The sequence below is a fragment of the Dendrobium catenatum genome, unplaced genomic scaffold (assembly GCF_001605985.2).
Source record: "Dendrobium catenatum unplaced genomic scaffold, ASM160598v2 fragScaff_scaffold_1446, whole genome shotgun sequence".
Taxonomy (NCBI): domain Eukaryota; kingdom Viridiplantae; phylum Streptophyta; class Magnoliopsida; order Asparagales; family Orchidaceae; genus Dendrobium; species Dendrobium catenatum.
Genome location: NW_021319908.1, coordinates 3,239,530 through 3,267,111, shown reverse-complemented (window position 1 = coordinate 3,267,111; position 27,582 = coordinate 3,239,530). Strand labels below are relative to the sequence as shown.

The following is a 27,582-nucleotide window of genomic DNA, read 5'->3' as shown; positions in this document are numbered from 1 at the left end:
TTTAATATAAATTATATACAAATTTATATAAAATATGTACAATTATATATCCAAATATTTTTTACCATTCAGACTCAGAATAATTTCTTCTCCCCTGGTGCCTTGCCCCCTCACTTTTTTTTTCTCAGTAGAATTGTTTTAAATGACCCTTCATGTCGGGAGCAATGCTGGGATATTTGCAAATAAAATCTGAATTTAATTTTTATAATTTTTTTTATAACTTTTGCTGCGCTTTAATAAGTTGTGTAAAAATATAAAGATATTAAAAAAGTTATTATAAAATGCGTACTGACAGATTCCCCCCTCCCTCCAATTGGCCAATTCCTTGCTTCTCTCTCCTCTTCATCTCTCTATCGCGCCCTTTCTCGCTCTTCTTTTCAGGAGCCCTCTCATTTTTTGCTTATAAAAATTACTTAATCCCAATCCTTCTCTCAGAGGAGACGGAGATTCTCGTCCTCTTTCCTTTGTTTGCCCGGAATCTTATCGTTGCCTTCTCTGTGTGAATGTCCCTTCCTCTCTCTGTTTCTTTGTGATGGGATTTAATGAGTTGGCGAGCGGGACGGAGCGCCGATGGCGGATTCAGAGTTTGATGAGGAGGAAGCAGGTGGATTCCGATCGGGCGAAAGCTGAGGGGGGAGGGAGCCAGCTCGCCAAGGAACTCTCCATTCTTCAACTTGTTGCCATAGGTATTGGATTGGATTCTTCTTCTGTTCATAATTTCAGTAATTGTTTCTGCGAAACTATGTTTAGGGTTCGATTTTCTTATCGTAGGGCTATGCTAGTGCGTGGTGTTTCTCATCTATTTATGATGGTTGTCGTCTTTTTTCTTTTCTGTTTTATGTGGCAATTTGGATGGGGATTTAATTTGTATCCGACGGATTTTCTTTCTTTCGGTCTTAGGTGGATATGAGTGATATTTTAAGATACTTTAGGTTATCAGGTGGTTCATCATTTTTTTAATACTTGGGCCAACTTTTAACTTCACCTTTTAGATGTCAAATAGAAGAAAATGTGTAGATCTAGAGTTCTAGAATGATTGAAAAGAAAGAAATATTTGCATTTGGGTCTGATTAATCAACATAGTTTTTTTTTTTTTATAAAATTTTTCTGAAATTGAAAGGCTCTATTTAGAAGCAAAGAAAGTTTACTGAAAGAATTTTCTCTTTCTTCCTTGTCATTCAGTAAGAGCTTGCCATTGAGTAATTAGTGGCAATCCTTCTTGAATAAGCTTGAACCTGATCGTTCTTATTGGCTTTCGTGTTTCAGTGTAGTTTCGGTATTATCTGCTTGTTTTCATTTAGTCGCATCTGGGGAAAGGCTCTGAGGTAGCTCTAGGTTACTAGAATCAATTTATGGGACTAGTGATATAATCTTGTTCTAGTATTTGTTATTTTTTTTTTCTTCTAAAAAACTAGATCTAAACATCAGTTTCAATGAAATAGAAACCATTATTGAAGCTGATCTTGGCATTTGGCAACCCAATTTCTTTTTGAATCAGTGATGAAATCACCATTAGAATATCTTAGCAGTAGCCTGATGGTTAAGGCAAATTAATTCACACAAATTAATATGACACGTTAGCTGCATATGATCAGTGAGTGCACCAACTTAAGTGTATGTTTGTCTGAGAGACTAGCAATATTTTTTTGTTAAGTACATAAGAAACACTGTACGAAAATACACTTTATTAGATTAAAGAATACCAATTCATTAGAGCCGGCCTATCAAATCTTGGAACTAAAGAAAATTTCAAGTCTATCCTTTTAAAAAATTTTAAATCATCTAGTAGTATTGTGAATGATATAAAGGTTAGAAAATGCCAACTTCTCAAAATATTTTGGAGCCAATTGCTATTGAACGTGAGAACAAAATGTTAGCTCAAAATTAATATTCAACTATTTTCAAATAATTATTCTTGATTATTATCCCTTTTTCACCGAGGTTGTAACAACCTAAATTATTAAATATCGAGATATTGTTCGCTTTGGCCTAATGGCCTCACGGTTTTGTCCAGTTGGTGTAACTTCCCAGGAAGGATTGCTCCTGCACGAGCATGTTTAACTTTGGAGTTCCTTAATGAAATTCCAACCATTTCACCAATAGGCATCTTGATATTCTAAGAGTTTAGCTTTATTTTTTAGGGATTTTCACAATCTCCTCCACTTTGATAACTGACGTTCTCTTCAAATTTTTAAGCCCATAATCATTCATTAGGCAGATTGGAGCACTAAGTTCCTATCTTCCAGATGGTTTATTGCCCTGATGCCATTTTGTAAGACCCTAAACTCTTAACTATCGAAATTTTATCCACTTTGGCCGAATGAACTCGCGATTTTGTCCTGTTGTTGCAACTTCCTAAGAAGTCACCCATCCCAGGATTGCTCCTGCACAAGCATACTTAACTTTGGAGTTTCTTAATGAAATTCTAACAATTTCACCAAAAAGGCGTCTCGATATTTTAAGAATTTTTTTTTTGAGGGGGTTTCACAATCTCGTATAGTTGCTTCATGTGCTCAAATTTATGCGTGCTAAAAATTACTTTTTCTTTTATCATTATCTACTCTGAACTTACGATGAGGTTAATGGTTATGATGGTGTTCTACTGGCATCATTGAGTTAATTACATGTTGGAAACCTCATCTATCAAATAAATTCAGTGCTTACTCGGTCATCAATATGATTTTTCCCATCCATCCTAGTTTGTTCAATTGCAAAATCAAAGATAAGCCTGACCATAATTACTTAACATTTAGGGTGGGAAGTTTTGATGAGTCATGACTAGAATGTCCTAAAAGAAACACCATTAACAATCTCATGTATAAACTGCATAGAAGTTTCACTTTTTTGTTAATAGTGAGGGGGTAAACATTTTGGAAAATGCTTAACAATTCTGAAATATACATGTGAGGGACACTAGATGTAACAGTTTATAATGTAAGTTGTGTGACCAATTCTAAGTCAAACAGAGGAGGGATCTGAAGAGAAGAGGCAGATTTTTGTTCTTCTTTTTCAAGAGTTAATTTGGATAGGGGTTTAATCAGTGGCTGAAGGAATTACTCTTGTTCTTTTGTTCATAATGGAGTGGTTTTTGGAGGTACTTCAGGTGATAACATCTATAATTCATGTGTTCTTCCTTTTATTCTATTTGTCAGTCACCTCATGAATTGACCTTATGATTTCAAAGCAAAGTAAATGAATGGATCTATAACTCTGTAATGCACAAAAAAGATGACCAACTCCGACTAATTCAACAGTTATTGTTTTTTTTTTTTTCATTTTTATTTAAAATTAAGCGCATAGGCCTCTTAACATATTGTCAAACTTAAAAGTTTACTGAAAGATGATTACTGTTAGAATTCATAGAATTTGAGAAAGGTAAAAATACCTTCTACTTATTATACAAAATTATCCCTATTTATAGATCTATACAAGATGTCTTGATAAAGAAATAAATAACGTCTAATTGATACATAATTGCCTCAATATAATCCTTCCTAATTCAGCTACCCAAATATAGAAGGATATTGGTGTGATCCAAGTGAGCCTCCCACTGATTCTCATCCTGACCGTGGGATCAAATGCCAAGGGATGATTGAGATTTTGACAATTCCCTTTCTTGCTTTAGTTCAAATGAGCTTGCCATTGTATAATTCAGTGGGAATCTCTCTCTAATAAGCTTTCACGGCCCTTTGGTTAAGTGCTATTGTCTCCACCCACCCACCCAAGCGCCACAAAAAAAAAAAGGGTTAATTGATTCTCTAGGTGGCCTTTACTTAGTACAGCCAGTTTAAGCATCTCTTAATTAGTAGAACCAGTTGATCTGGCTAGTTATATATTCTTCTTCAACTATATATTATTATTGAAAAAGCTAGATGCTAACATCAACTTCCAATCTAAGCGAATTATGATCTAAAGTCATACCAATAATGTCCTCTTTATACTTTTCAGTGTGATATAGAAAAAAAAGCATCTTCAAGGTTCCAATTGAAATCAAAACCATTAGCACGATCTTAGTATTTGCTAATCAAATTTCTTCCTAAAAATTGATTGAAAATGCTATCAAAATTTAGCTTGGTAGATGCGAGGGTTAATGCTTTTTATACAACAACAATAACAACAATATTAAGCTTTTATCCCACTACGTGGGTTTGGCTACTTGAATCCTTTTTCTCCATTGTCCTATTAAGAGTCAATTAGTCAAATTCTCATTTAAATCTAATAAATTAAAGGTCATTTTTAATATTTTTTAATCAAGTCTTTTTAGGTCTACCTCTACCTTTCTTAATATAGGCCAAATACAATACATCTACTCTCCTAATTGGGTCATCGGAAGGCCAACCCCGTTGATGCTTTATATAAATGCAGTAAAAAATCAACCTTTCTCACCAAGAGTTCCTAAGGTTTATTATATTCTGCTACCTGCTGTTTGTTTTATAGGTTTTCAACAGTTACTTCTGCTTTGTCATTGTTTACTACTTTACTAGCATCACTATGATGGTTACATGTTTGAACACACCTCTACAAAATAATTTCAACATTTTTCCAATCATTAATATGATATTTCCTATCCTTTCTAATGCGTGTGGCAGCAAACCAAATTTAAGCTTGACTACATGTACCATTCATTAGTCATGCTACCAATCCCTGCAAGAGACTTGTAGCAATTTCATGTATGAATTTGTAAATATTTCACACATATAAAATGGAGGATATGCAGTAAAATGTAATGAACTAAGAGGATGCTACATGATGCGTGCAAAAAAAAAGACCCTAGTATTTAAAGATCAAAGAAAGTACTCAAAATTGCCGTAATGATAGATGAGTGCAATTTTTTTTAGATTTAATATAAAACCATGAGAGGGAGTAATGTCATATAGAATTAAAGAAATAACAAGTTACTTGAGGATTGGTTTATCATGATCGGAAGATCTGTTATGGAAGTTATATATGTGCTAAGACAATTAATGAAAAAATATAGGTAACATAAAAGGTATTGATGACTAAAACCTTGAAAATAACTATAGAAGATTTTTAGCATCAGTTTAAATCTTTGTTCATGGACAGAAGGATCTCAAACAAACTCTGTCAGAAGCAAATACTTTATTTTCTTCACATGCAGGAAGGCATATGATATGAAGTGGTTGCAGAAAGCCAATTCCCCTTGGCTAAAATTGAATTTTAGCAATCCAAATATAATATCCAAGGCTATTTGTAGAAAGATAATGGAAGAAAACTCTTTTTAATTGATGAAATAGGGAAGAAAACGAAGCAGATTCAATGGATCCTCAATTGGATCTCTAGCCAACGGTTAGAGATCAAAATTCCTAAGAAAACCTAAATTTCAGCAAACACCAAATAAAATCTAACCCTAGGTTAAACCTTATATTTAAAGCATACAAAATATAATTAATGTCAAAATATCTTTCATAGTTTGAATTTCCCTCATAATCCCCTCTTTAAGTTCCTCTTAATTGTTGGCCTTAATTGTTGCTGGATTGCGAGGCTCCACCTCCATTAAACAGATGCTTGTTCTGCCTAAATAGGCGAAAGGCTGTTCCGCCAAATAGGCGGAAACCTAAAGCAATACCCCCTCTCAATAACCCACATTGTCTGCAAGGTGGAAAGACGATTCCTTCCTCAACTTCTTCGTCATCACAAACAGTGACAACCTGAGGAGTTTAGTCCTTACACATGTGGGCCTGTGCCCTGGTGTATACCTCACCTCACATTTGAAACACAATCCCTTCACCCTTTTCTCTTGTAGCTCCATCTCTGTGAGTTTCTTGGAGTTTTTCTCTGGTCTTCCTTTTACTATATTCTCTTTCAAGGTCGTCTTAAGAGTACCCGATGTCAGCTCCTTGGATACAAAAAAAGGTGATGGTCATCCTGTACGAACCTCATGAGCTGTTGCCTTCAGCCACTCTCCAGGTACCTCTGATTCTCCATCAACTGAGCGAGCTCCATAGGCTCTCCCAAATCACGTGGACTCATCACTCCAACTACAACTCGAATCTTTGGTTTGAGCCCTTTCATAAAGTTCCCCTCCAGTATAATCTCTGAAAGCCGGTCAAGTCGGCTGGCCAAGTGCTCAAACTGCTCACGGTACTCCACAACTATTCCCTCCCGCGTCAGGGCGAATAACTGATCATAGAAGTTCCCTCCCCTACTGGTTTGGGAACATTCCAACTTCCAACAAGCAGTCCTTAAACTCTCTCCATGTCCATATGGGTCGCCTCGTATCCCTCCACCGATATCATTCTAGAGCTTTTTCCTCCAAGCACATCTTGGCTACCATTAGTCTCTCATCCTCCGTCAACCTATTGACGGTAAAGTACATTTTCACAATATAGATCTACCTATGGGCATTATTTCCCTTAAAAAGAGGCATTCAACTTTGTCACTCTTAGATCTCCTTCGTCACCCCTATTTTCTTCAAAATGTTCCATTCTACAAGGGGGATGGTTCCCCCCAATTGTGCCAATTATTCCTTCTCTGCTCATATTCAAACGTTTCATCACAAACCCACATTCTCCCTTCAAATTCAGCACCACTTCGATTATATTCAATCCTCTCTTTTCAAATTTGACACCCCTTCGATCATAATCAAGCCCTCACTTTTTAAATATTGCCCCTCTCCTTTCAAATTCAATACCCCTCCTCTCATGCCTCTCCACATACTCTCTACTTGACTTCTCCCTAGGAATAGGCTTTAGGGGAGGCATTTTTTCTACTTCCTCCAAAATCTCCACCTCCTAATTTTCCCTTCGCCTTACTAGCTTAGGGATTTCCCCACTTCCTTGGCTGTTGGCGGCTTCCCTCACCTCCGTCGGAGATGTTTTGGTTTGGCCCTCGAGCAATTTCTTCAACATCTTCTCTAGGATGAAAAATTTCCATCGATCTTCTCATGGATGGCTGCAATTGGGCTTTTGCAATATGAAATTTGGGTTTGAAGATATGAAATTTCAGATTTCATTTATTCAATCTCCCCCTACAATGCTTCTACATTTCTTCTCGCCATAGGAAGCAAAAAACGACGAAAAAAAAACAACTGACTTGGTTTTCAAATAGCCAAATTTAGTAATACGGAGAGGAAAACACAACAGAAATCAACAAGGAAGCCCTATATTTCTGCCTAGGACAACTCTCTGATACCACTTTGATAGAAAGTGGTTGTATAAATCCAATCCCCCTTAGCTAAAATTGAATTTTAGCAATTCAAATACAATCTCCAAGGCTATTTGTGGAAAGATAATGGAAGAAAGCTCTCTTTATTTGATGAAATAGGGAAGAAAACAAATAAGATACTATGGATCCTCAATTGGAGAGGAGGATACGGCTCTCCCAAATCTCTAGTCGGCGACTAGAGCCCAAAAATCCCTAAGAACTCTCTAAATTTTAGCAAACACCAGATAAAACTTAACCCTAAATTAAACAATATATTTAAAGCATATAAAATATAGTTAATGTCAAAATAGCTCTCATGATTTAAATTTCCCTCATAATCACCTTTTTAAGTTCCTCTTAATTGTTGGCCTTAATTGCTGCTGTATTGTTGGGTCCCACCTCCATTAAATAGGCGGAAGGCTGTTCCGCCAAATAGGCAGAAGCCTGTTCTGTGTCTAACAACATACCCATTAAATAACATCTTAATGAGTTCAATTCATTATTCTAGATTTGCATAATATTAATGTAATTATTGACAATAAGCATTTGAGGACTAAGCTTTGTTTCTATTGCAATCTTTATCTCCTTTTATGCATTTTTGTGGCATCATCTTAGATGGAAGAGAGAGAATCAACTTAGAGGTTGTTTGGTTGGAAGTAAAATGGGTGTAAAGTATTTCGAATGCAGGGGTTTTAAAAATATTAGTGTTTGAAAGAAAAAGGAATGCAAAGTAAAGTAAATGCAATATAAATCATTTAAGTTCATTTTTGAGAGAAGCTATGATTGTCCAGTTTTGAGTGAGAATTGTTTACACTGCAATCAAGCTCGCTTGACCTCATTTGCCGGCTGCCTCCATCACCGCCACCTGCCGGTCACCATCCACCACTAGCCACCGACCGCCTCCGACCACCTCCACCAGTCGGTCGCCTCGTGCCACCCCGCTACTGATTGCCACCAGCTGTCGCTGCCACCCTACTGCCAACCACCAATGCCGCTACTAGCCGCAGACCATCACCACTGCCTCCCATCGTCGGCCACCTCCGCTGCCTCCCCTCATCGATCACCTCCGCTGGCTGCCGCCACTTGTTGCTGACCACCACTGTCAAACTTTACACTGCATTCATTTACTTCAAACTGAGAAAAAAAATTTACCTGCATTTACTTTACACTCTTCGAAATAACTCCAAAGTTGCTTTTGTTTTCATGAAGGCAATAATAGTTCGTGGATTTATGTTATAGGGTTCAACTTGAGTGGTTTTGCTTTTATTTAATCAAATTTTGATGAGAGAAGCATAAATATGTTATGTTTTTAGCTCTAAGAGATATTTCGTTATGTAAGAAGACTTATGTTGAAGGAGAATTTTTTTTTAGATGGTTAAATTTATCGATTTTGTGCTGAACAGTGATAGGACTTGATGATCAAAACAACACACAACAATATAAAAAACAACAACTTACTCTAAATAGATCCAGAAATAACACAAAGAGAGTTGTTTTTACTAATTTCCAAGCAAAGTAAGACAAGATACAAGTTGATTCATTGTTCGAGAGATGAATCGTTTCTCCCACAATTCCTAGCAACTACTAGGAACCCAAACACCTCACATAAATTGCTGTTGAAATTCCAAACATCACATAAAATACCTAACCCTTCCATAATCTCCCCTCTTAAATAGCTCAAATCCCCTAATAAATGTCCCTTACATCTAATAAAAGCTCTTACATCTTTCCAAAGGAGGCCCTCCCCCCTCTCCTCCCAAAGAGTTTCCTCCAAATTTTCTTCTCCTTTAGGCGATAAAGGAGGTCCTGGGCCCCACATGAGCAGCTAGACTGTTGGTGCTAGCTACATCACACAGTTTGCCACAGTGTCAGGTAATGTCAATTCAATATTTAGTGTTAAGAGACGATCACTTTGAAGGAATAAAAAATATATGATCTGTGCTCTTTCAATTTCAATGGTTTCTCCTTGATGTTTAATAAACATGCTTTAGAGGTCTCTCTTCAATGTTAATTTCGATCGCAATTTGGCTTATCTAGATTGGATTGTGGTGTTACCCTTTTTGAGGCTTTGAGAGCTTGGTGATCAGTCATATATGAGATTCAATTTATTGTCACATTATTGAGTGAAGAGGGAGAGTTGTTTGGCTGTAACTTCATAATTTATTAGAAACTTTGGGCAGGTCAAAAGATGAATATGTTAAGATAATTATAAGTTCAAAATTCGATTTATCTATGATTAAGGTTTGTTATTTCAGTTTCCTAAGTTAGTTCCTATTCTAGTTTTAAAATACTTCTCCTTCGAAACCTATTAATAAGAGAACATTATATGGGATTTTGTGTGCATTAGCTGTGCAAATAAGTTTGATGGAAAAGTATAGAGAGACTGAGGAGGATCTACATATGACATTTGTTGATTTAGAAAAAAAATATATGATAAAGTTTCAAAAGAAATGCTTTGAAGAGTTCTAGAAAAGAAACGAGTTAATAATGCTTATGTTTGAGTCATTAAGGATATGTATAGAGGTGCTATTACTTGGGTTCAAACACAAGGTGATTGGATAAAATATTTTCCTATTTCAATTGGATTGCATTAAGGATTAGCTTTAATCCCATCTCCTTTTGCTTTAGTCATGGATGTTCTTACTGGATATTTGTAAGAAGATGTACTTTGGTGTATGCTTTTGGCTGGTGATATTCTTCTTATTGATAAGAATAGAGAGGGAGTTGATGAAAAAGTTAGAGTCTAAAGATTTTCATTTGAGTAAATCTAAAATCGAATACATGGAGTGTAATTCTAACACTTGATGTCATTTACAATTGCCTACTAGTTCATTGCATTCACTCTTGGGTTAATAATTCCATATTGAAGTTAGGTGCTATTCCTAACAATCATAATATCATATAAACCACAACACAAGAAATAAACTTTGTTTTCTTTGTTTATAGTGTGTACAATTATGTTATTTTCTATGATATTGACTTAGCCATCTTTGTTGGAATTACATCATTATTAAACGGAGTAATTTTATGTTGCATTTATATGCCAGTTAGAACTTCAATTATACTTAGGATGTACTCGAGTTGAGCCATTTACACTGGTTAAAGCTTATCTGTTATTATGAGCTCGACCCTACTCGACTCAATGACTCATCAAGCTGGCTTGTAAAGGGTATTTTGATTAAAAAAAAAGGCATTAACTGGCAAGAATTTTATGCATTTTTCCAACTAAACTATGTTAGTAATGCTTAACCAACTCGAACTATTGATTGAGCTTGAACAATTTAGTCAAGTTCAACTTTATGGTGAGCTCAATCAAGTTAAGCTCAAGCTTGGGTTCGAGCGACAGCTTAATACATGAGTTGAGCTTATCCCAACTCGATCTCAACTAGATTGCATCCTTAGTTAAACATAGTTTTTTCATCATGCATGTGATGTGGATTGTTTTGTTCTTTGAACACTTCCCCATTTGGTTTAAATTGTTTTGTTCTTTGAAACTAAGGTTACTTTGCATGATTCCTGATCACTGTAATTTTGCCTTATTTTTTGCACAAGTTTATATTGGACACCATGTCGAAAATATTTTGTTTCTTGATTGTCATTAGTTTAGTCTGCCTTTAATTAACAGTTTTTTCTTTCTGTGATCAGGCGTTGGCTCCACAATAGGTGCTGGTGTATATGTTCTTGTTGGTACAGTTGCTAGAGAACACTCTGGTCCATCTTTGACAATTTCCTTTCTGATCGCTGGAATTGCCGCTGCACTTTCAGCATTTTGTTATGCGGAGCTTGCAAGTCGCTGCCCTTCTGCCGGCAGTGCCTATCATTATTCATACATTTGTGTTGGGGAAGGGTAATTAGACCCTTCTTTTCTGCCAAGTTGAATTTTGACCATCTATATTTATTATTTATTCTTTTCTTGTCAAGTTGTCATTCCTTGATGTTGAAATTAAAGCTTTGTTCAATAAGGCTCAAGACTTGTTTAAACTAAAATTATAATATTTTATACTACTAGGATATGTATCAAATAAATAATACTGATTATTCATTGATCACAATTGTGCCGTATTTTCCAGTGTTGCTTGGCTGATTGGTTGGGCTCTAATACTTGAATATACAATCGGTGGTTCTGCTGTTGCTCGTGGGATTTCTCCAAATTTGGTAATGTGATTATGATTGCATCCACCTTTGCAGCATAATGAAGATATATTGCTTTTTGAATGTCCTGCTTATTTTACTTCGGAGTTACTTTACTGATTGGTTCGCCCTAATGAAGATATATTACTCTCTCGGTTTTAACACAATTTATCTTTCCATACTGTGAATGGTTTAAAGTAGCTGGACTTTGAGTTCGGCCTTGGTGATTGGAGTTCCTTGTGTTACAAAGCAGGTTTATTATGCTGCTTCTACAGCTTAAAGGGCTTATGCTGTAGGAAAAATCTTACTGACACCAATATGGAACCATACTTCGCGATCTGCTGGAAATAGGAGTGGTATAATTTGTGGGTTTTCTGTAGGAAATATCTACTACTTGCTTTTTTGTTGAAAGCTTCAAGTCAGAAAAGCAAGCATCGTCTTTATGAGTTAGTATTATCTATTGGTGTCGAATGGATTAATCTCTTCTTTGTAAAACACTTAAATACCGATTCATTTATGATGATAGATCAATAAAGTTGTAATAAAATTAGATAGCAGCAGATTTTTTTTCTCGTTATTGAAGCTTCTGAGGATTTGATCTAGAAATCAACCGCTTTCGTACTCTGGCATACTGGAAATTTTGTTTTGGTATGTTTTTTTATTTATTTATTTTTTTATTTTTTTTGGTATGTATCAATTTCCTGGATGTCCATGGTATGGTTTAACTTCATTCTTTATGTGGTATGTATTTCGTGGTGTTCTAAGACCTCCGCAGAATTATCAAAGCTTTTAGATTTTTCCTCATCAGTGCCTTAAATTTTGTCAGCTGTTTAATTTATCTGTTTTTAGAAATCTTAACTTGAAACTAATTTTTTCATTAATTTAGGCCTTGTTTTTTGGAGGACCGGATAGTTTGCCTGCTTTCCTAGCACGGGTTCACATACCAGGGATTGATGTTGTTGTTGATCCATGCGCTGCTCTTCTTGTTCTAATTATAACTGGCCTCCTTTGCTTAGGAATAAAAGAGGTACTAAATTTTATTTTATTTTACGATATAACTTTGCCTTGTATTATGTATGTTTTCTCAACTTTGTGAAACAACTTATGCAGAGTTCATCAGTTCAAGCCTTTGTCACATCATTAAATGTCTGCGTTATGTTATTTGTCATCATTGCTGGTGGATATATTGGCTTCCGGTCCGGCTGGGTTGGCTATACTGTCACAAGCGGGTAATATAGGATTTCTATACTCTTGTTCTTGGCCCTAACTTTTATGCGGCCATGAGTTCACTAATCCCCGTTTTTTTGTTGCTTTAATCGATTTCCAGCTTCTTTCCACATGGTGTAAATGGCATGCTCGCTGGATCAGCAACAGTTTTCTTTGCTTATATAGGTTTTGATTCAGTTGCAAGCACTGCAGAGGAGGTATGCTTTCTAATTTTAATATCGTTCAACCTATTCACGAGTCTTTTTAATATGTGATAATAAGTAATTTCAGAATGTTTATCATTATCATTTCCATCAGTAGTCTTATACCAATAATCTGGTGGCTTTACGTTAGCCACCCTCTACTTATTGCTGAGAATATTTGGTGATTTTTCATTTACTTGTGTGGGCTTTAAAAATTCGAGCCTCAGCCTCTTGTGGGGAAAGTTTTGGATGCGTTGTTGGGTCAAATTTTTAGAATACAAATTAGATTAAAGATAAGACACTATTTAGAAATTTTACTTTTATTTTGAGATAACTTTATGATTTTGCTCCAAATTTTCTATATGCGCTAGTCTGAAGATTAATTAACCCTCTCAATAACGAGAGAGATTTTTTTCTCATTAGAAAGACACTCAAGTTCCGAGCTTATGGTAGCAACAAATTTGGTATAGGGTTCTGAGATTTATTACTTTGCACTTAAAGTGGATGGTTGGAGAATGATGACCTTATGAACTTAAAAGTGGTTTATTGAGTTTTGTTTGATTCATATTGTTTTTTTTTTCTCTATCTGCTCATACAGGTGAAAAGTCCACAGCGTGACTTACCAGTGGGAATTGCATTGTCTCTATCTATATGCTGTTTGCTGTATATGATGGTATCCGTAGTTGTTGTAGGCCTGGTGCCATATTTTGCAATTAACCCAGACACGCCAATTTCATCTGCATTTGCTGAACATGGGGTGCATTGGGCAATGTAACTTCTCTTAGAATGCTATATCCTTGTTTCAGAAACTGAATTTTTTTTTTTATTTTCCATCTTTGATAATCTCTTCATGTTTTGATGTTTTCTATTATAGGTATGTTGTCGCTGCTGGTGCTGTACTTGCTCTTTGCTCAACTTTATTGGGTTCTATTCTTCCTCAGGTACTATAGTGGAGCAGCTGACTCTGATCTACCATTTACAATGCAATAAATCAGAAATGTGGTAACGTTTATCAATTTATTTTAGATTTGTTTCATCATATCTTTGCTTTTCAATCAGTCTGAACAATACATGCAAGTATGCAAAACAATGTGTTTCAACAAAGCATATATGATGGTATAACGAAACATCTCATCTATAGGCTGTGTATCTTGTGTTGATGTCATTGCAATTTGTCTCCAAATTGATTAGGACATCTTTCTCTCTCAACAACAATAACAACAACAACTTCAACAACAACAACAACAACAACAACATCAAGCCTTTATTCTACTACGTTGAATCGGCTACATAAATCTTTTTTCTCGTGTCATGTTAAGAGTCAAATTTTCATTTAAATCTAAAAAAGAAAGGTCATTTCTAATATTTTATAACCAAGTTTTTTTAAGGTCTACCCATACCTTTTTTAACATAAGCCAAATCTAATACATCTACTTTTCTAACTGGGTATTGGAGTGCCGCCGCTTTATGTGGCCAAACCATCTAAGGCGACTCTCTCTAATCTTATCTTTCACTGGAGCTACTCCATCCTTTTCATGTATATGCTCATTTCGCATTTTATCTCTAAGAGTAAAGCCACCCATCCACCTGAGCATCCTCATCTTTGCAACAGTTAACTCGATATTATGCTTCTCTTTTAATGGCCAACATTCTATACCATAAAGTATTACAGATCTTACCACCATGTTATAGAATTTTCACTTAAGTTTGAGGGGGACTTTTCTATCACAAAACAAGCATGATGCATTCCTAATCATGATATCTTTCTCTATTGTCTATGGCATAAATAACTCTTGGGAGTTTTCTAGTTTTTAGGTGGTGACTTAAACCCAACATGATTTCACTGATAGTTACAGTCAGATAAGTGAATGACCCGTCTGGCTACATTTATCTTCAGAGTTTGAACCACAATGTAAACCAAATGAAATTGACCTTATTAAAGAAATATAGGTTCTTGTTCTACTTTTCATCTCTCTCTCTCTCTCTCTCTTCAACATACTTCCAAGTCTCACCCATGTCTCATATTTGTTATTTGAACGTTCTTTCAAATTGCGTGAGTGTCACGCATGTTGTCACGTATGTTACTCTTTCTGCCTGATTTTCATTTTATACGTACTTTTATTTTTATTGCTCTGAGTGCCAATTATGCTGCTTCATTGTTGTAGTTTTTTTTTAGATAATATCTTGCGTCACTTGGTTTAACATGGTTGGAAATTGAAGATCCTTATTCATACTTGTTTTATAAATTCAAATTTAGTGACCTTGTGAGGCTGATTTATTCTTTCTCTGTTTACCAGTATTAGGCGCCATTCTTAGTAGTTTGTAAAGAAACATAAAATGTTTCATTTTATACTCTGGTCAATCAACTATCTGCTTATAATCAATTGCTTTGAGATGAAAATAATTATTCTTTATTTCAAAATGTTTGATTGTTTGTTATTACAATCAAAATTTGGAGCTCACTCCCTCGAATTTGTTTTGTGTCCCTAATTTAGCCAAGAATTCTCATGGCAATGGCAAGAGATGGATTGTTGCCATCTTTCTTTTCTGATGTTAACAAACGCACTCAAGTTCCTATCAAGGGCACACTTGTTACTGGGGTAACCGCAGCTATCCTAGCTTTCTTCATGGATGTTTCCCAGTTGTCTGGAATGGTAAAAAATTAAACGGCCTATATATTCATTTTATTAAAATTAGCTGCTGCAATGAGCTTACGTAAAAATAAATATTATTGCTATGTTGTGTGCAGGTTAGTGTTGGAACACTCCTAGCATTTACCATCGTTGCAATTTCAATCTTGATACTTAGATATGTTCCGCCTGATGAGATACCTCTTCCATCATCAATCCATGAATCAATTGAGCCATTGTCTTTTCCATATATGAGTGAAGAGAAAGATGTGAAACTTTCAAAAGATCTTATTGGAGTCAACGATAATGAGAAGCAAAGCTCTGGTGATGGAACTTCCATAGATTATCCTCTTATCATAAAGGACAACAATCAATGTAATACCTTCTTACTTCTTCATGGTCAACTCAGTTACTTATGTATCGTCTTTGATTGCATTTTGTAAAAATAAAGAGAAGTAAAAAAGACAAAGAAGAGGACTTATTGTCTTGCTTATTCTAAAGTGAAGGCGGAGGGCAACGTTATATAGATACAATAGATACCCAACTGGTGTAATCCACTAACACCTAGGAACTATGATGCGCTGATGCCTGTGAATCGGGTATTTCATCCTGTCACTTTGGCCACATCATTACTGATCACCTTTTCTCCAAATGGGCTCATAAGGCACCACTCCCTGAATACAAATGCAAACGAGGAGAGAAAAAAAATGTAAACAGTAAGAAAATAAATAGGAAGATACATGGTATCAATTAGCATGTGATAGTGTAAGTTTTCTTATTTGGATTTCGGCTGACTGCCTTTGATTGCCTTCTTGATTGCTGTTCCCGCATTTATTATCTTCCAATTTGGTATCTTGAACTTTAGCAATCATAATTCCTGCACATTATAGTTGTCCGTCTCCTTCATTGCTCCTGGGATTTCAGCACATTTACAATTTAAGCTTCATATACAATTAATCTGAACAAATGCCTTTCTTTCTAAAAATGAAGCCTGGAATCTTCACGCATGGATTAAATACCCATATTATTCCTCAAACCTACTGCACTCTCACTTTTATAGTGCTCTGACTGTTTTGGATGACATTTTCACGCCGAAAAACGTTTTTCTTCAAATATTCATGTTTTATTAATGTTGCAGACAAAATGAATGAGCTTAAAAGGCGTAAGTTTGCCTCATGGAGTATAGCGTTTGTGTGCACAGGAGTTTTTATTCTCACTTTATCAGCATCAACAACCTGCTTGCCTCAGTAAGTCATGATTTGAGAAACCTTATTTTCCGCATATTTCCTGAAACAAACTGAGACTTCTTAGGTATGTTTTATAGAAGTATGAATCTCTTTCACATGCGGTAATTCGTCAGTGAATTGAAGGTTCAATGGGTTAATTTAATTTGGATTGTCATATATAATTTCACTCTGCCTATCCATATCAGACTTTGAACACTAATAAATTCCAACAAATGTTTATGGTGCTATGCATGTTATAAGCGCTGCAGCATCCCATGAGATTGCATGGGAAGGCATGTTTCTGATAGGAAATACTCGAGTTCGCAAGCAACCCTAACAATAATTGATAAAAACAGCAAGAAAGCACACAAGAACGTGATGAAAACAACCCAAAATCAGTGGATTGTATTAGGGAAATCCAAAGCAAGACAAACACAAAGCAAGATACAATTGATCCTCAATTCAAGAGGAGGATCATTCTCTCCCTATCTCTAGAAGAAGTTCTAGAGCACAAGACACCAAGAGGAAACTCCAAAGAACAAATAATCATGCATAACCCTAACCCTAAACAAGCCATACTATTAATGCAATAATTCCCTAATTCAAACATCCCTAATTCAAAATTTCCCTCTCACCCTAGCCACCCAACCCTCTCTCCACAATTTGCTCCAAGTGGGGCCCACTAATGTGGGCGGCAAGCTCCAAAGGAGGCGGGCATGTTCCGCCTCCTGTATACTTGAGCTGGTCTCTGAGCCAGCTAGGCCGGTTCAGGACTAACAGTTTCAATTTGTAGCATTGACCACATGTCCCTTAGCACAACAAATCATCAAGAGTTTGCTTTAAATAATTGTTATTAAACGTGTCATTTTACTTGGGCAGCATATCCTCAAGGGAAGATGTGATTGAGAACAGGCAAGATGTAAAGTTTTGCTTCAGTTCCTAAGTGCTTTACATTGTCTTAAGTTAATATTTTAGTAATTGATATTTTATTTATTAGTAGACTGGGCGTGTCAATGTCCATATATAACCATGCCAGTAAACCTATATTTTATTTACCTTATTAACTTTCAGTAACGCTCTTCTCTGCAAGACAATTCTAATCCTTCATTTTTTTTTACTTGTTCTGCCACATTTTAGATACCTGGTCTATTCAGCATGCATTTTTGGGGCTTTACTCTTTCTGGTAGGCCTATTTGTACTCTCTTGGATTGAACAAGATGATGGCCGACATAGCTTCGGACATTCAGGAGGTAATAATGTGTAGGAATTTTACTAACCATTTTCTTCACTGCGCTCCAAATCATTATAACCTGCATTTAGTTTTGCAATGAACCCTGCAGGTTTCATTTGCCCCTTAGTTCCTTTTCTGCCTGTCTGCTGCATTCTTATAAACTCCTACTTGCTTGTAAATCTCGGGTGAGCAGTAAACAAAACCCTTATTTTTAGTGTAGAAAAGAAAGAATTTTGTTTATATGAACATTGCCAATCTTCCGTTTGCAGTGCTGACACCTGGTTGCGTGTTTCTGCATGGTTGCTGATTGGTGTATTTGTTTACCTGTTCTATGGACGATCAAACAGCACATTGTCCAATGTGATATATGTGCCTGTTGCTCATGCTCATGAGATCTACAGGAAGTCATAGAATGTACTCTACAGGTATGTTGTCAGTCAACTTATTGCTATGAAGTATGTAAATACCAATGTAGGAATCCTTAATATGATATTTGATGTGTGTTTTGATTCACTCCAATGCAGTGAAACAAGTGCTGCTTTCTATGGGGTTGCTTCTGTGCAACCCTTGTATAAATATTTGATATGGTGCTTTTGCGAAGTTGCTGATTTGCAACTCTCATATGTAACTTATTTTAATGGATGCATTGCTTCCTTTATGATTTGCAGTTCTTGTTGAATAAAATTCCTGTTTAGGGTTTCCTTCAGAATCTATGACACTGTAAGATTTGCCACAGCTAGTAGCATGGAGTTGGCTCCATTTCATCTTCAAGCAATTGGTTTGTAAAATTTTTTAATTTCTGGCAAGATACCTACGATGAACACATGGAAACTAAGGTAGGTGTATTTAGCATGTCTGTTCTTGTGGAGAAATTATTTTGTGCGGAGACAGGATACAAAACGTGGTCTGAAGACCAATCAGAATGTGTGTCAGCAGTACCGAGCGGTATCAAGCAGTTCTGAGTGACGGTAACGAGCACAGGGTGATGTGATGCATTCTAGTTGATCTCCATACGGTATTCGACGTCTGCACAAAATAATTAATCCCGAGAGCCCTCTATAAGATGTCAGTTTTTATTGGGCCTCATTTTAATTATAACTTGCCTTAAAAGGCAACTAAATAATATGGTTAATTATAGGATATTAAAAATGTTGATTCATGTGAAGTAAAATTATAACTTACCTTGAAAGGTAACATGGGCCCATGTAGGAAGAAGAAATGCATGAAGTCCATGTATATTGTCAGTCAGTGTATGATCGGCAAAACTAATAAAAGAAAATCTTGTTAGTATTAGATATTATATTAGTTCTAAAAATAATTTAAAATATAAAAAAGGCTTTATATTTTTTTTGTACGATCTCAATCACTATCATGACCTTTTATTAAAATAATTTAAAATCTCTCCTATCTTATAGACCAGATGCCACCACCTAACTCAATATGACGTGCATATGTTCCTTGCTTGTGACCGATCGAGCCCAAGATTAAAGTTTTGGAGATTTTTTTTTTAAATTTATTATTTAAATTAAACAGATCATAAAGCTTTTTGTTAACTTTTAGTAAGCAAATTAAAATAAACTTATCAACAAAATTCTATTTTATTAATTCATTGTAAAAAATAATTATATAAGAATTATAAACTACATCAGAACATAGTTAATAAATAAATAAATAAATAATTATGATGGTACAAAATTCAAAAAATATCTATACAGACTTGAGACATATTAGAACCTAGGATTGTAGTTACTCAATTAATTCTTTATCCATTCCCTGATCTGAAATAGAACGTAGAATATATGTGTACAGACATAGTTGAACTCATATACACTGAAAATAAATAAATAAACACTTCATATATAAGAGTAAAAAGAAATAGATTTCTCTCTGACCCTTATACGTCCCATTAGAATCATATCTTTATGATCCCTCGTGTTAGCATATCAGAAAATAGGTCCTTGTGATTCCTAAATGCTAAGCATGTTAGATATTCAAGCCCTTGTGACTCCCAATGCATTTAGCACATCAGAATTTCCCCCAATCTTAGATCTCCTTAGATTCACATATTTCAAATAAATAATCCCATATATTATTGCAATTCAGTAATATAAATAAATTAACTTGCTGAAATTTACGAGTTACACTGGCCTACAGTTTTATCAATTGAGCAGAAATTCATTATTTCAAAAATTCAACAGATTAATAAGAATTGTTCAAAGTGTCATTTTAAAACTTTTAATATACTACAATTTTATTTTTTTGGGATCATAATTATTTTCTAATTTAATAAAAATAACACATTTTTCAGTTAAAAACTTTTAATATACTATTATTTTTTGGGATCATAATCATTTTCTAATTTAATAAAAACAACACATTTTTCAGTTTGATTGGTAAAATTTTTTTAGAAAAATATTTAATGTCCAAAATTGCTATATCTTCAACATAAATAAAGTTATTAGGTTGGCATTTTGTGGGGCCGTGGGGGTAAAATTACTCTGATTTTTACGCAATGAAATTATAAATTTAATCAAGAAAATTTCATAAATTTTAAATTTTATATTTGATAATTGAGATAAATAGAATGCAACGTACTAAGACAATTTTTTGAACTGGACCAACAGCAAAAAAAGGATTAGAGTCAACAAAAATCTAAATATCTCTCAATAGAACTCTCCCTCTTTCTCTCTAGCTTGTTGTGGGGGGTTATTTTTGATAAAAAAAATGAACGAATTTTGATATTTTTATCAAAATTTGGCCTAGTGCCTGACCCAAATGTTGCTGCGTTATTTCATTTTCAAAAAGTTACTGGAGAGTTTAATGTCATACCGTTGGCAACGTAACTCTCCATGGGAAAAAAAATAATATTTTTACATGTATGTACACAAACCCAAAAGTATGCTTCAGAACAGATTTAAACATCGACATATATAGAAAGCACTCACAGACACATATAGGCAATATGAATGCAGAAGTTTCAGTGAGTGATCCTTACCAATCCAGATCAAAATAGGTACAACTACATGTTGCTACAACAAATTTTAGACCAGAGGGATTGATATCACTATGGCTTGCAGTGCCAAAGTTCCTTTGCTCATGTATTTGATAGCCCTACCCACTGCTATGTCCTTTTACACTTTTTATATATAAAAGAATAAAACTATAGAAAATATATAAACAAAATAAATCTTGAATTCCTAATTTGTCCTCACTCCACTGGATCCTGACTTCTTTTTTAAAATATATAAAACCATAAAATGAGCTAACAACTCAGTATGCTATCAGAACTTACAATTGAAATCAAAGCAAAACAATATGAATAATATGCATGTAATCATTCAATCACTATAAGTATGAACATAGAATTGTAAAAACATATAACAATCAATGAAATAATAATATGTCATATGATTAATAAATATCAGTACAACTTTATGTTTTGAGAGTAGTGATCAATAAGTTATGTTGTTGCAAAATAATTTATATATCATCTTATTATATCAATACTCTTATAATTATCATATGCATGCCCTATAATATTATCATATGCATGCCATACAATATCTATGATAAACATGTATATCATTTAAATCATGTGATCTATATACATATCAAATGGCTTTGTATTAGTTTTATCAATCTTATCAAATACTTGTATCAATTATAACTTGTATCTTCTATAAATCATGGCATGTTAATTACATAATTTATCATATATATATATATCTTTCATATACATATGCAAGCATTATAAACAAGAAAATGCATCCAACTATTTGTGGTATTTTTTTTTTTTTGGTATCCAGCCCTGTAGGCCAACCTTACATATTAAAAGTCGTCGCTTCATATCTATTTGTGTATCATATCATATCAATATGTCGTCTTATGCCTCCCTTTTCATTCCATTTATGATTATAACATAAACTTTATTTTAATGAAAAACCTATTGGCCCACTGATGAGGACATCGTCAGCAATTTCGACATGTGTGCCATCGGAGACATCGGAGATCGACGGCCACGATCAAGAGTTTTATTTATTTTGTCATGTTATGTAGTAATTTATTTTATTTTTCCATTTTTACCCTTATGGGTATTTGGTCTCTATTGTAGCCCAAGGGGCATTTTAGTCTTTTGTTTCCGTTGTCATTTTGAGGCCTATATATATGGTCATTTCTTATGTAATGAACTAATGCTTGATTAATGAAAATTCTGAGATTTTTTTTTTCTTTGTCTTCTTGCTTGAGAGCTTGAGAGAAAGAGAGGAGGCCTTGGAGAGGCTCCACCCGAAGTACCCAACAGCCCACCACGGTGAGCTCTTGGTTTTATCTTGTTTTATTCACTGTTTTCCCTTCCTCCCCATCCCATTCCACTCACCCGAACCACCTCTCAGCCCTCTCTATTTTTCCTGCAGCCGACCCTCACAAATTCCCCCTGAACCCGCCGTTTTCCCTGGCCGTCTCCACCATACCGCCGGCTAGACCAGCCGACGGCCCTGCCCAGCCACCACCCCTCTCCTCCCACACCCAGCAGCCCGACCTCCTTCCTCCTTGGCTAATCCCGCCGGCTTCCCTGCATGGAGAAGTTTGAATTCAGCCATTAAACCCCCATTAATTCCTTCCTAATTTGGCTCCCTAAATTAGTGAGCAATTGATCAAGGAGTAATTACATGGATTCAAATTCAAATTTTCCCTCTCTCTCTTATTTGTAACTCCCCTAATTGATTGAAATCTGAAATTAAATCTCAGATTTTAATTAATTAATTGGGGCCCACTATTTATGAAAATTTTCCATTGATTTCCCTTTGCATGGCCGGCCCCAACACCTCTCTTACTCTCTCTCTACTTGCCACATAAGCACCCATTAATTTCCCCCATTAATCACCCATCTCTCTCTCATAATTTAGGGAGAAATTAATAGCAAAAATAACTCCTCCCTCCAATTTTAAAATCTGAAATTCAAATTCAGATTTCCTCTTTCTCCTCCCTAGCTCTCGGCTCAACTACCCTCCCTTCTCTACTCTCCATCTTCCTCAATGATTGAATGGCGGATCCGAAGTTTGAGTGGGGATTAGTTTTCCACGCCGACGGGAGCATTGATATCCTACGCTCGCCTTGCTTCGACGTGGGAATTGTAGACGACGCCTCACCTCGCCACTTCAATGTTGAATGGCGGATCATGAGATCCATCTTCCACCAAGTCGTTGGATCATCACCGGACATCCGCCCACCCCACCTACTCCGACTACCTTTCCGTGGACAAGGACTTCCGGCATCTTCTTCCTAGTGGAGATCTCAATTCTAGTTGCAAAATCTTCTCTATAAAAATGTAATATGTTTTAGTCAAAATGCTCATATTGATAATATTTATGAAAAGCCAAAAGTTATGCTGTGAAAGTTTGCTAAAGATCAAGATATCACAACTTTTGTACATTTTAACCAAATTAAAATTCATAAAATACAAACTACAAAAAATAATTGAAATTATAGGTAGGATAATGGTAATGTACCTCGAGATGAACAACTTTCCCAACATGATCAACTATAAAAACCGCTCTATGACCTCTAAATCCTATGTTTTATTTTCTCTTTCCTCTTTTTTCTTCTGAATTTACCTATTTTATTCTCTGTTCTCTGCTAAACGGAATGAGTAAATTGGCATTTAATAAGTTTGGTGAGTGACTTTATATTTTTTTAATAAAATATTTGAAGGACAAAAATGTAATTATGTCAATTGTTTATATTTTAAGCATAAAATTCTTATAAATTATTTTGTATCTTCAAATATGGAGCTCTAAAATTATGAACACATATTCATAACATAACCTAGCATATCTAAAAGACTGGTGAAACCAGTTTGCAAAATAGACATCTAACGGTTCAAAAAAATATCACTTGTACCGATATATGTCACTTTCTACACTGCTCCTGAAATTATAAAAAAATATTATAATTAAAGTACAATAATATCTATATCATGAAAAAAAAAAAGTTTGCAAAGTGGATGTTATAATTATATCAGAATAATATAACATTTCTTATTGTGAACTATTTATTGTAAATAATAAATGATTCTCTTGATGTTAATAGTAAATTTATGTAAATGAAATTTATGTTAATTTTTATTTTCATTTTTTGTTTTTAATAATTTATTAATGAGACAATAAATAATGTAAATGAATTATAAAGTCTTTTTCATTTAGAAATAAATTTAAGGAAATGAATTCTTTTAAAAAATATATTTTTTGAACGTTAGTCTAATTTGAATAGCTCAACGGTCCGTAACCATACAGCAATAAATAAACCACAGTTCGGATAATTAAGCTCTCATCAGTCAAAATCAAACATTATTAAGCTTCTTAATTATCAGATCTAAAACACATTAACAAATGAATTAAATGAAAACACTTTTCCGGCATTCATCATCGCCTTCCTTCAGAGAATCCGATCCGCCATCGAAGGCAGCCGCCGGAAGAAATTAAATCCCGCCGCCGGCATATCTCCCCGAAACCTCGGATGCCGAAAATAATAAAACCCCCAACCTAACACCATTAACTTAAACGGCACAACGTAGAACATCACCGCCGCCGCCACGCAGGCCGCCACGAACATTCCCGTCGCCCTCGGATCCCTCCACGTCAACAACGCCTCCACTCTCTCTCCTTGCGCCGCCAAGTCACCGAGCAATCCCTGCGCCCTGCCGGCCACCACCCGCAGTCTATCGTACCTTTCCCGTACCAACTCCGCCGACCGCCCGCTCGGCACGTCGTCAAATTCCTCGTCCAGTTCATCAATGGCAACCCGATCCACGCACGAAAGCCACGTGTCCATTCCACCTGGCCAGCCGGACCAGCCCGTTCGTCTCCTGTACCTCCACGCCACCATCGCGCTCATAAACATCAGCACCGCCGGGATTATCATCCCCGGCCACGTCATTGCCACCAGCAGAAGTAGGTGGACGAGAACCGTTGTCGTTGGGTGGGCCCAGGTGCAGACTCCGTGGACCCACCGGGCCGCCGCCGCGGCCCGCGAGAGGCAGCCGACGAGGCGGAACCAGTTGGCCTTGCTCCGGCGCATGCTCCACGTGTAAGCGTCCGTGTCGAGCATGTGGAGCACTACTTCCGGTCCCAGCGGCGGCTCCGACCTTGCTAACCGCCCTGCCACAGCCCTCGCTGCCGTCTGCCGGAGCACGTCCTGCTGCGCAATACCCAGTGGACGCACGTAGTGCATACGTGGCAGCATTGGGGATGTGTAGGACTGGATTAAGCTGAGCCAGGAGGTGCAGGTGAAGCGGATGGCGAGCTCAAGCTCGCCCATTTTCTTGGCGCCAAACGGAGTCAACAACGTCAATGGGTACGATGTGAGGTACACGCGGTTGGTGTCGAGGGTGGAGAGGCGGACGCGGACTTTTCCGATGCTGGAGTCTTTAACTAGCTTGCCGGCGCCGGCTTTGGAAACACGAGAGTTGTCAAAGACGGCGACGGTGAGAACGGTGCAGGGGTCGAAGACTTCCCAGGTGTACTGTTCGTTCCAGCGCGGGTTGAATTGGTCGAGGATGGTTCGGGTTCTGGCCCATTTCTGTCCGTATTTGAGGACGGCGTAGGCATCGGTGGAGCTTGAGGCGCCGTGCTTGGTGAGCTTAATTGGGAGGAGGTTGGAGGCGCCCCGGACGCCAACTTCGAGGAGACCGATGGGGGGCTTCGAAAGCTGCTTGGATGCGGCGCGTACGTCGCTGGTGGCATGAGCGGCTTCGTCGAGGACGTGGTAGCCGCCTTCGAGGCAGACACGGACGTGGAGGCGGCCGGCGTACGGGCAGGCTTCGTCGTCCCCGGCGAGGTTTAGCCAGCGGGAAGGTGGTTCGGCGCGATCGTCGATGCGACGGTGAATGGTGGAAAGGTGAAGTTTTGCGTTGCCAACCGGCTGACCAGCGCTGGCGTCTTCGACGGAGAGGGTCAGGAAGGGATCGAAGGGTTCGGTGGCGACAAATATAAGGTCTTCGAGCCAGCTGGGGTTGGCAGTTGCGGAGGAGGATGAGAGGGAGATTTTTGCGGTTTTGAAGACCTGACTGCCGAACTGCGCCTTAACGAACAGCTCGGGGTTGTGGGATTTTGAGTCGGGGATGGTCTCAAGGCGCAGATCTTGGGTTTGGATGACGGTGAGACGAAGGTACCAGAGTTTGGGGGAAAGATAGGCTTTTGAGCGGGTGTGGACTTGAAGGCCGCCGGAGTCGGACTGCCAGGCTTCAGGGAAGGCTTCGTCGGCTTGGGTGCCGACCCAGATGGTAAGCATCACGTCGGTGATTTCGGTAGTCTCTGGCGAGGAGCTTTCAAGAGTGTACCATTGCGGTGCGAGGGGACTATCGGGCGGCGAACGCTTCGGAATTTCCGAGAGGTCGAAGGAGACGGCGCCGAAACTGTCGTTTTCAGTGATGGCATCGCCGTCTTTCTTCTCTTCGTGGACGGAGATTTCTAAAAATGTGGAATTGAGGCTCTCTTTATGAAAGGAGAAGACTTGGTCCCAGTCGGACGAGTTTAGCCTCACCGTTCTAGTCTTGACTGTATGACTGCCGATGACTATTTTGGCGAAGACAAATCGATCGAGCGTAGCGTCGTCGTTGGCTTCCCGGACGGCGTGCTTTGCCTTAAGGATGCGGACGAAGAGGTAAGGAACGAGGTCAACTAGGTCGTAAGAGACGCCGGCGCGCTCGCTGCCATGGAGTTTGATCTCGAGGTCTCTGAAATGTGAATGATGCGGCTGCCTTGCCGGGCATGACGGTGCTATCACCGGCAACACCTGCTTCTTCTCTTCCTCTGGCGGTTTCTCCTCTGCCTTCACATCCTCTGTTTTTTGTTCATCAACTTCCTTCTTCTCTTCAGTTTTTTTGTCCTCCTCTTGCGTCTTCTCCTCCGCCGTAGCACCCGTCTTCTTCTCCAGGGTATCAACCAGAGGAGCATCTACCGGCTGTGGAGGATCATCGTCAACATAATAGACCTTGAGACCAATCTCACCCTTGACCTGCGAAAAAACGCTCCTTTTCTCCAACGGGTAGTAGATTAGCGACTCATCTCCCAGCTTAGCAAAGCTGGAGCCGGAGATCTTAACCCTTCCGAGGAAAGTATTCCGGCGGGCATTCTTCTTGTCATTGTAGACGTTGAGTTCCAGAGTTTCGGAAGCCAAAGCTTCTGGATCTTGGACAACGAATTCGAGCTTCTCGTCCCACTGCGGATGAAGATCCCTGCACTTAGTCTTCGTCCGCCGGCGTTGGCCGTCAAAGTCCACCATCACGTACGCGCTCGCCGTTCCCTGCCCGTCCTTGGGCATCAGGTTCCTCGCGTTTGACACTTCCACCACCAGCTTTCTCCCTCCGCCCTCCGCCATTTTTCTCGGCCACCACGCTCCAATTCTCCGGCGATCTACTGGATATTGAGTTCGCTTTAGCTTTCTATTGGTTTATGCGAGTCGACCGTTACCAGTGGAAGCGAAGGTGGACGTGGGCTTTTAAACCAGAGGAGGACTTGGGGAGGGACCGCCACGTCATAACGCACACGTCGGATCCACGTGGGAACGCTCGGAGTCTCTGTCAACATGGGCCTGGTCCTGTAGCAAGACTGATCCCGGATTTCTTGCAATTTACTTACATGCCATTGAGCTATAAGTTTCACAGAGCATGATAACAATTTCTAGGGTAAATTAGTCATTTTCATCATAATAAAAATAGTTTAACAAATAGAATCAACGGACAAGATCTGCAGGCTTTGGAACGTAACGGTGGATTCGCTGGTCGCATTTTTTAC

General features: G+C 37.5%; 2 protein-coding genes across 3 annotated transcripts; one reads left to right on the top strand and one right to left on the bottom strand.

Annotated features, from left to right (window-relative positions):
- Window positions 1–329: 329 nt before the first annotated feature.
- LOC110111677 (cationic amino acid transporter 3, mitochondrial) lies at window positions 330–18,502 on the top strand. 2 transcript variants are annotated; one of them, XM_020843656.2, is made up of 15 exons: window positions 330–686; window positions 10,810–11,011; window positions 11,235–11,319; window positions 12,182–12,322; window positions 12,406–12,524; window positions 12,623–12,719; window positions 13,303–13,475; window positions 13,579–13,645; window positions 15,200–15,358; window positions 15,454–15,709; window positions 16,473–16,581; window positions 17,698–17,810; window positions 17,901–17,976; window positions 18,061–18,216; window positions 18,316–18,502. In XM_020843656.2, exons 1-14 carry the CDS (start codon window positions 533–535, stop codon window positions 18,200–18,202), a joined length of 1,893 nt encoding a protein of 630 aa, XP_020699315.1. In that variant the 5' UTR covers window positions 330–532; the 3' UTR covers window positions 18,203–18,216; window positions 18,316–18,502. The 2 variants fall into 2 exon arrangements, with proteins under 2 accessions (XP_020699315.1, XP_020699313.1); XM_020843654.2 differs by having other exon boundaries at window positions 331–686; window positions 18,061–18,502.
- A 5,721-nt stretch (window positions 18,503–24,223) lies between these two features.
- LOC110111672 (FT-interacting protein 3) lies at window positions 24,224–27,166 on the bottom strand. The gene has a single exon (XM_020843649.2). It carries the CDS (start codon window positions 27,164–27,166, stop codon window positions 24,224–24,226), a length of 2,943 nt encoding a protein of 980 aa, XP_020699308.1.
- Between the last annotated feature and the right edge of the window lie 416 nt (window positions 27,167–27,582).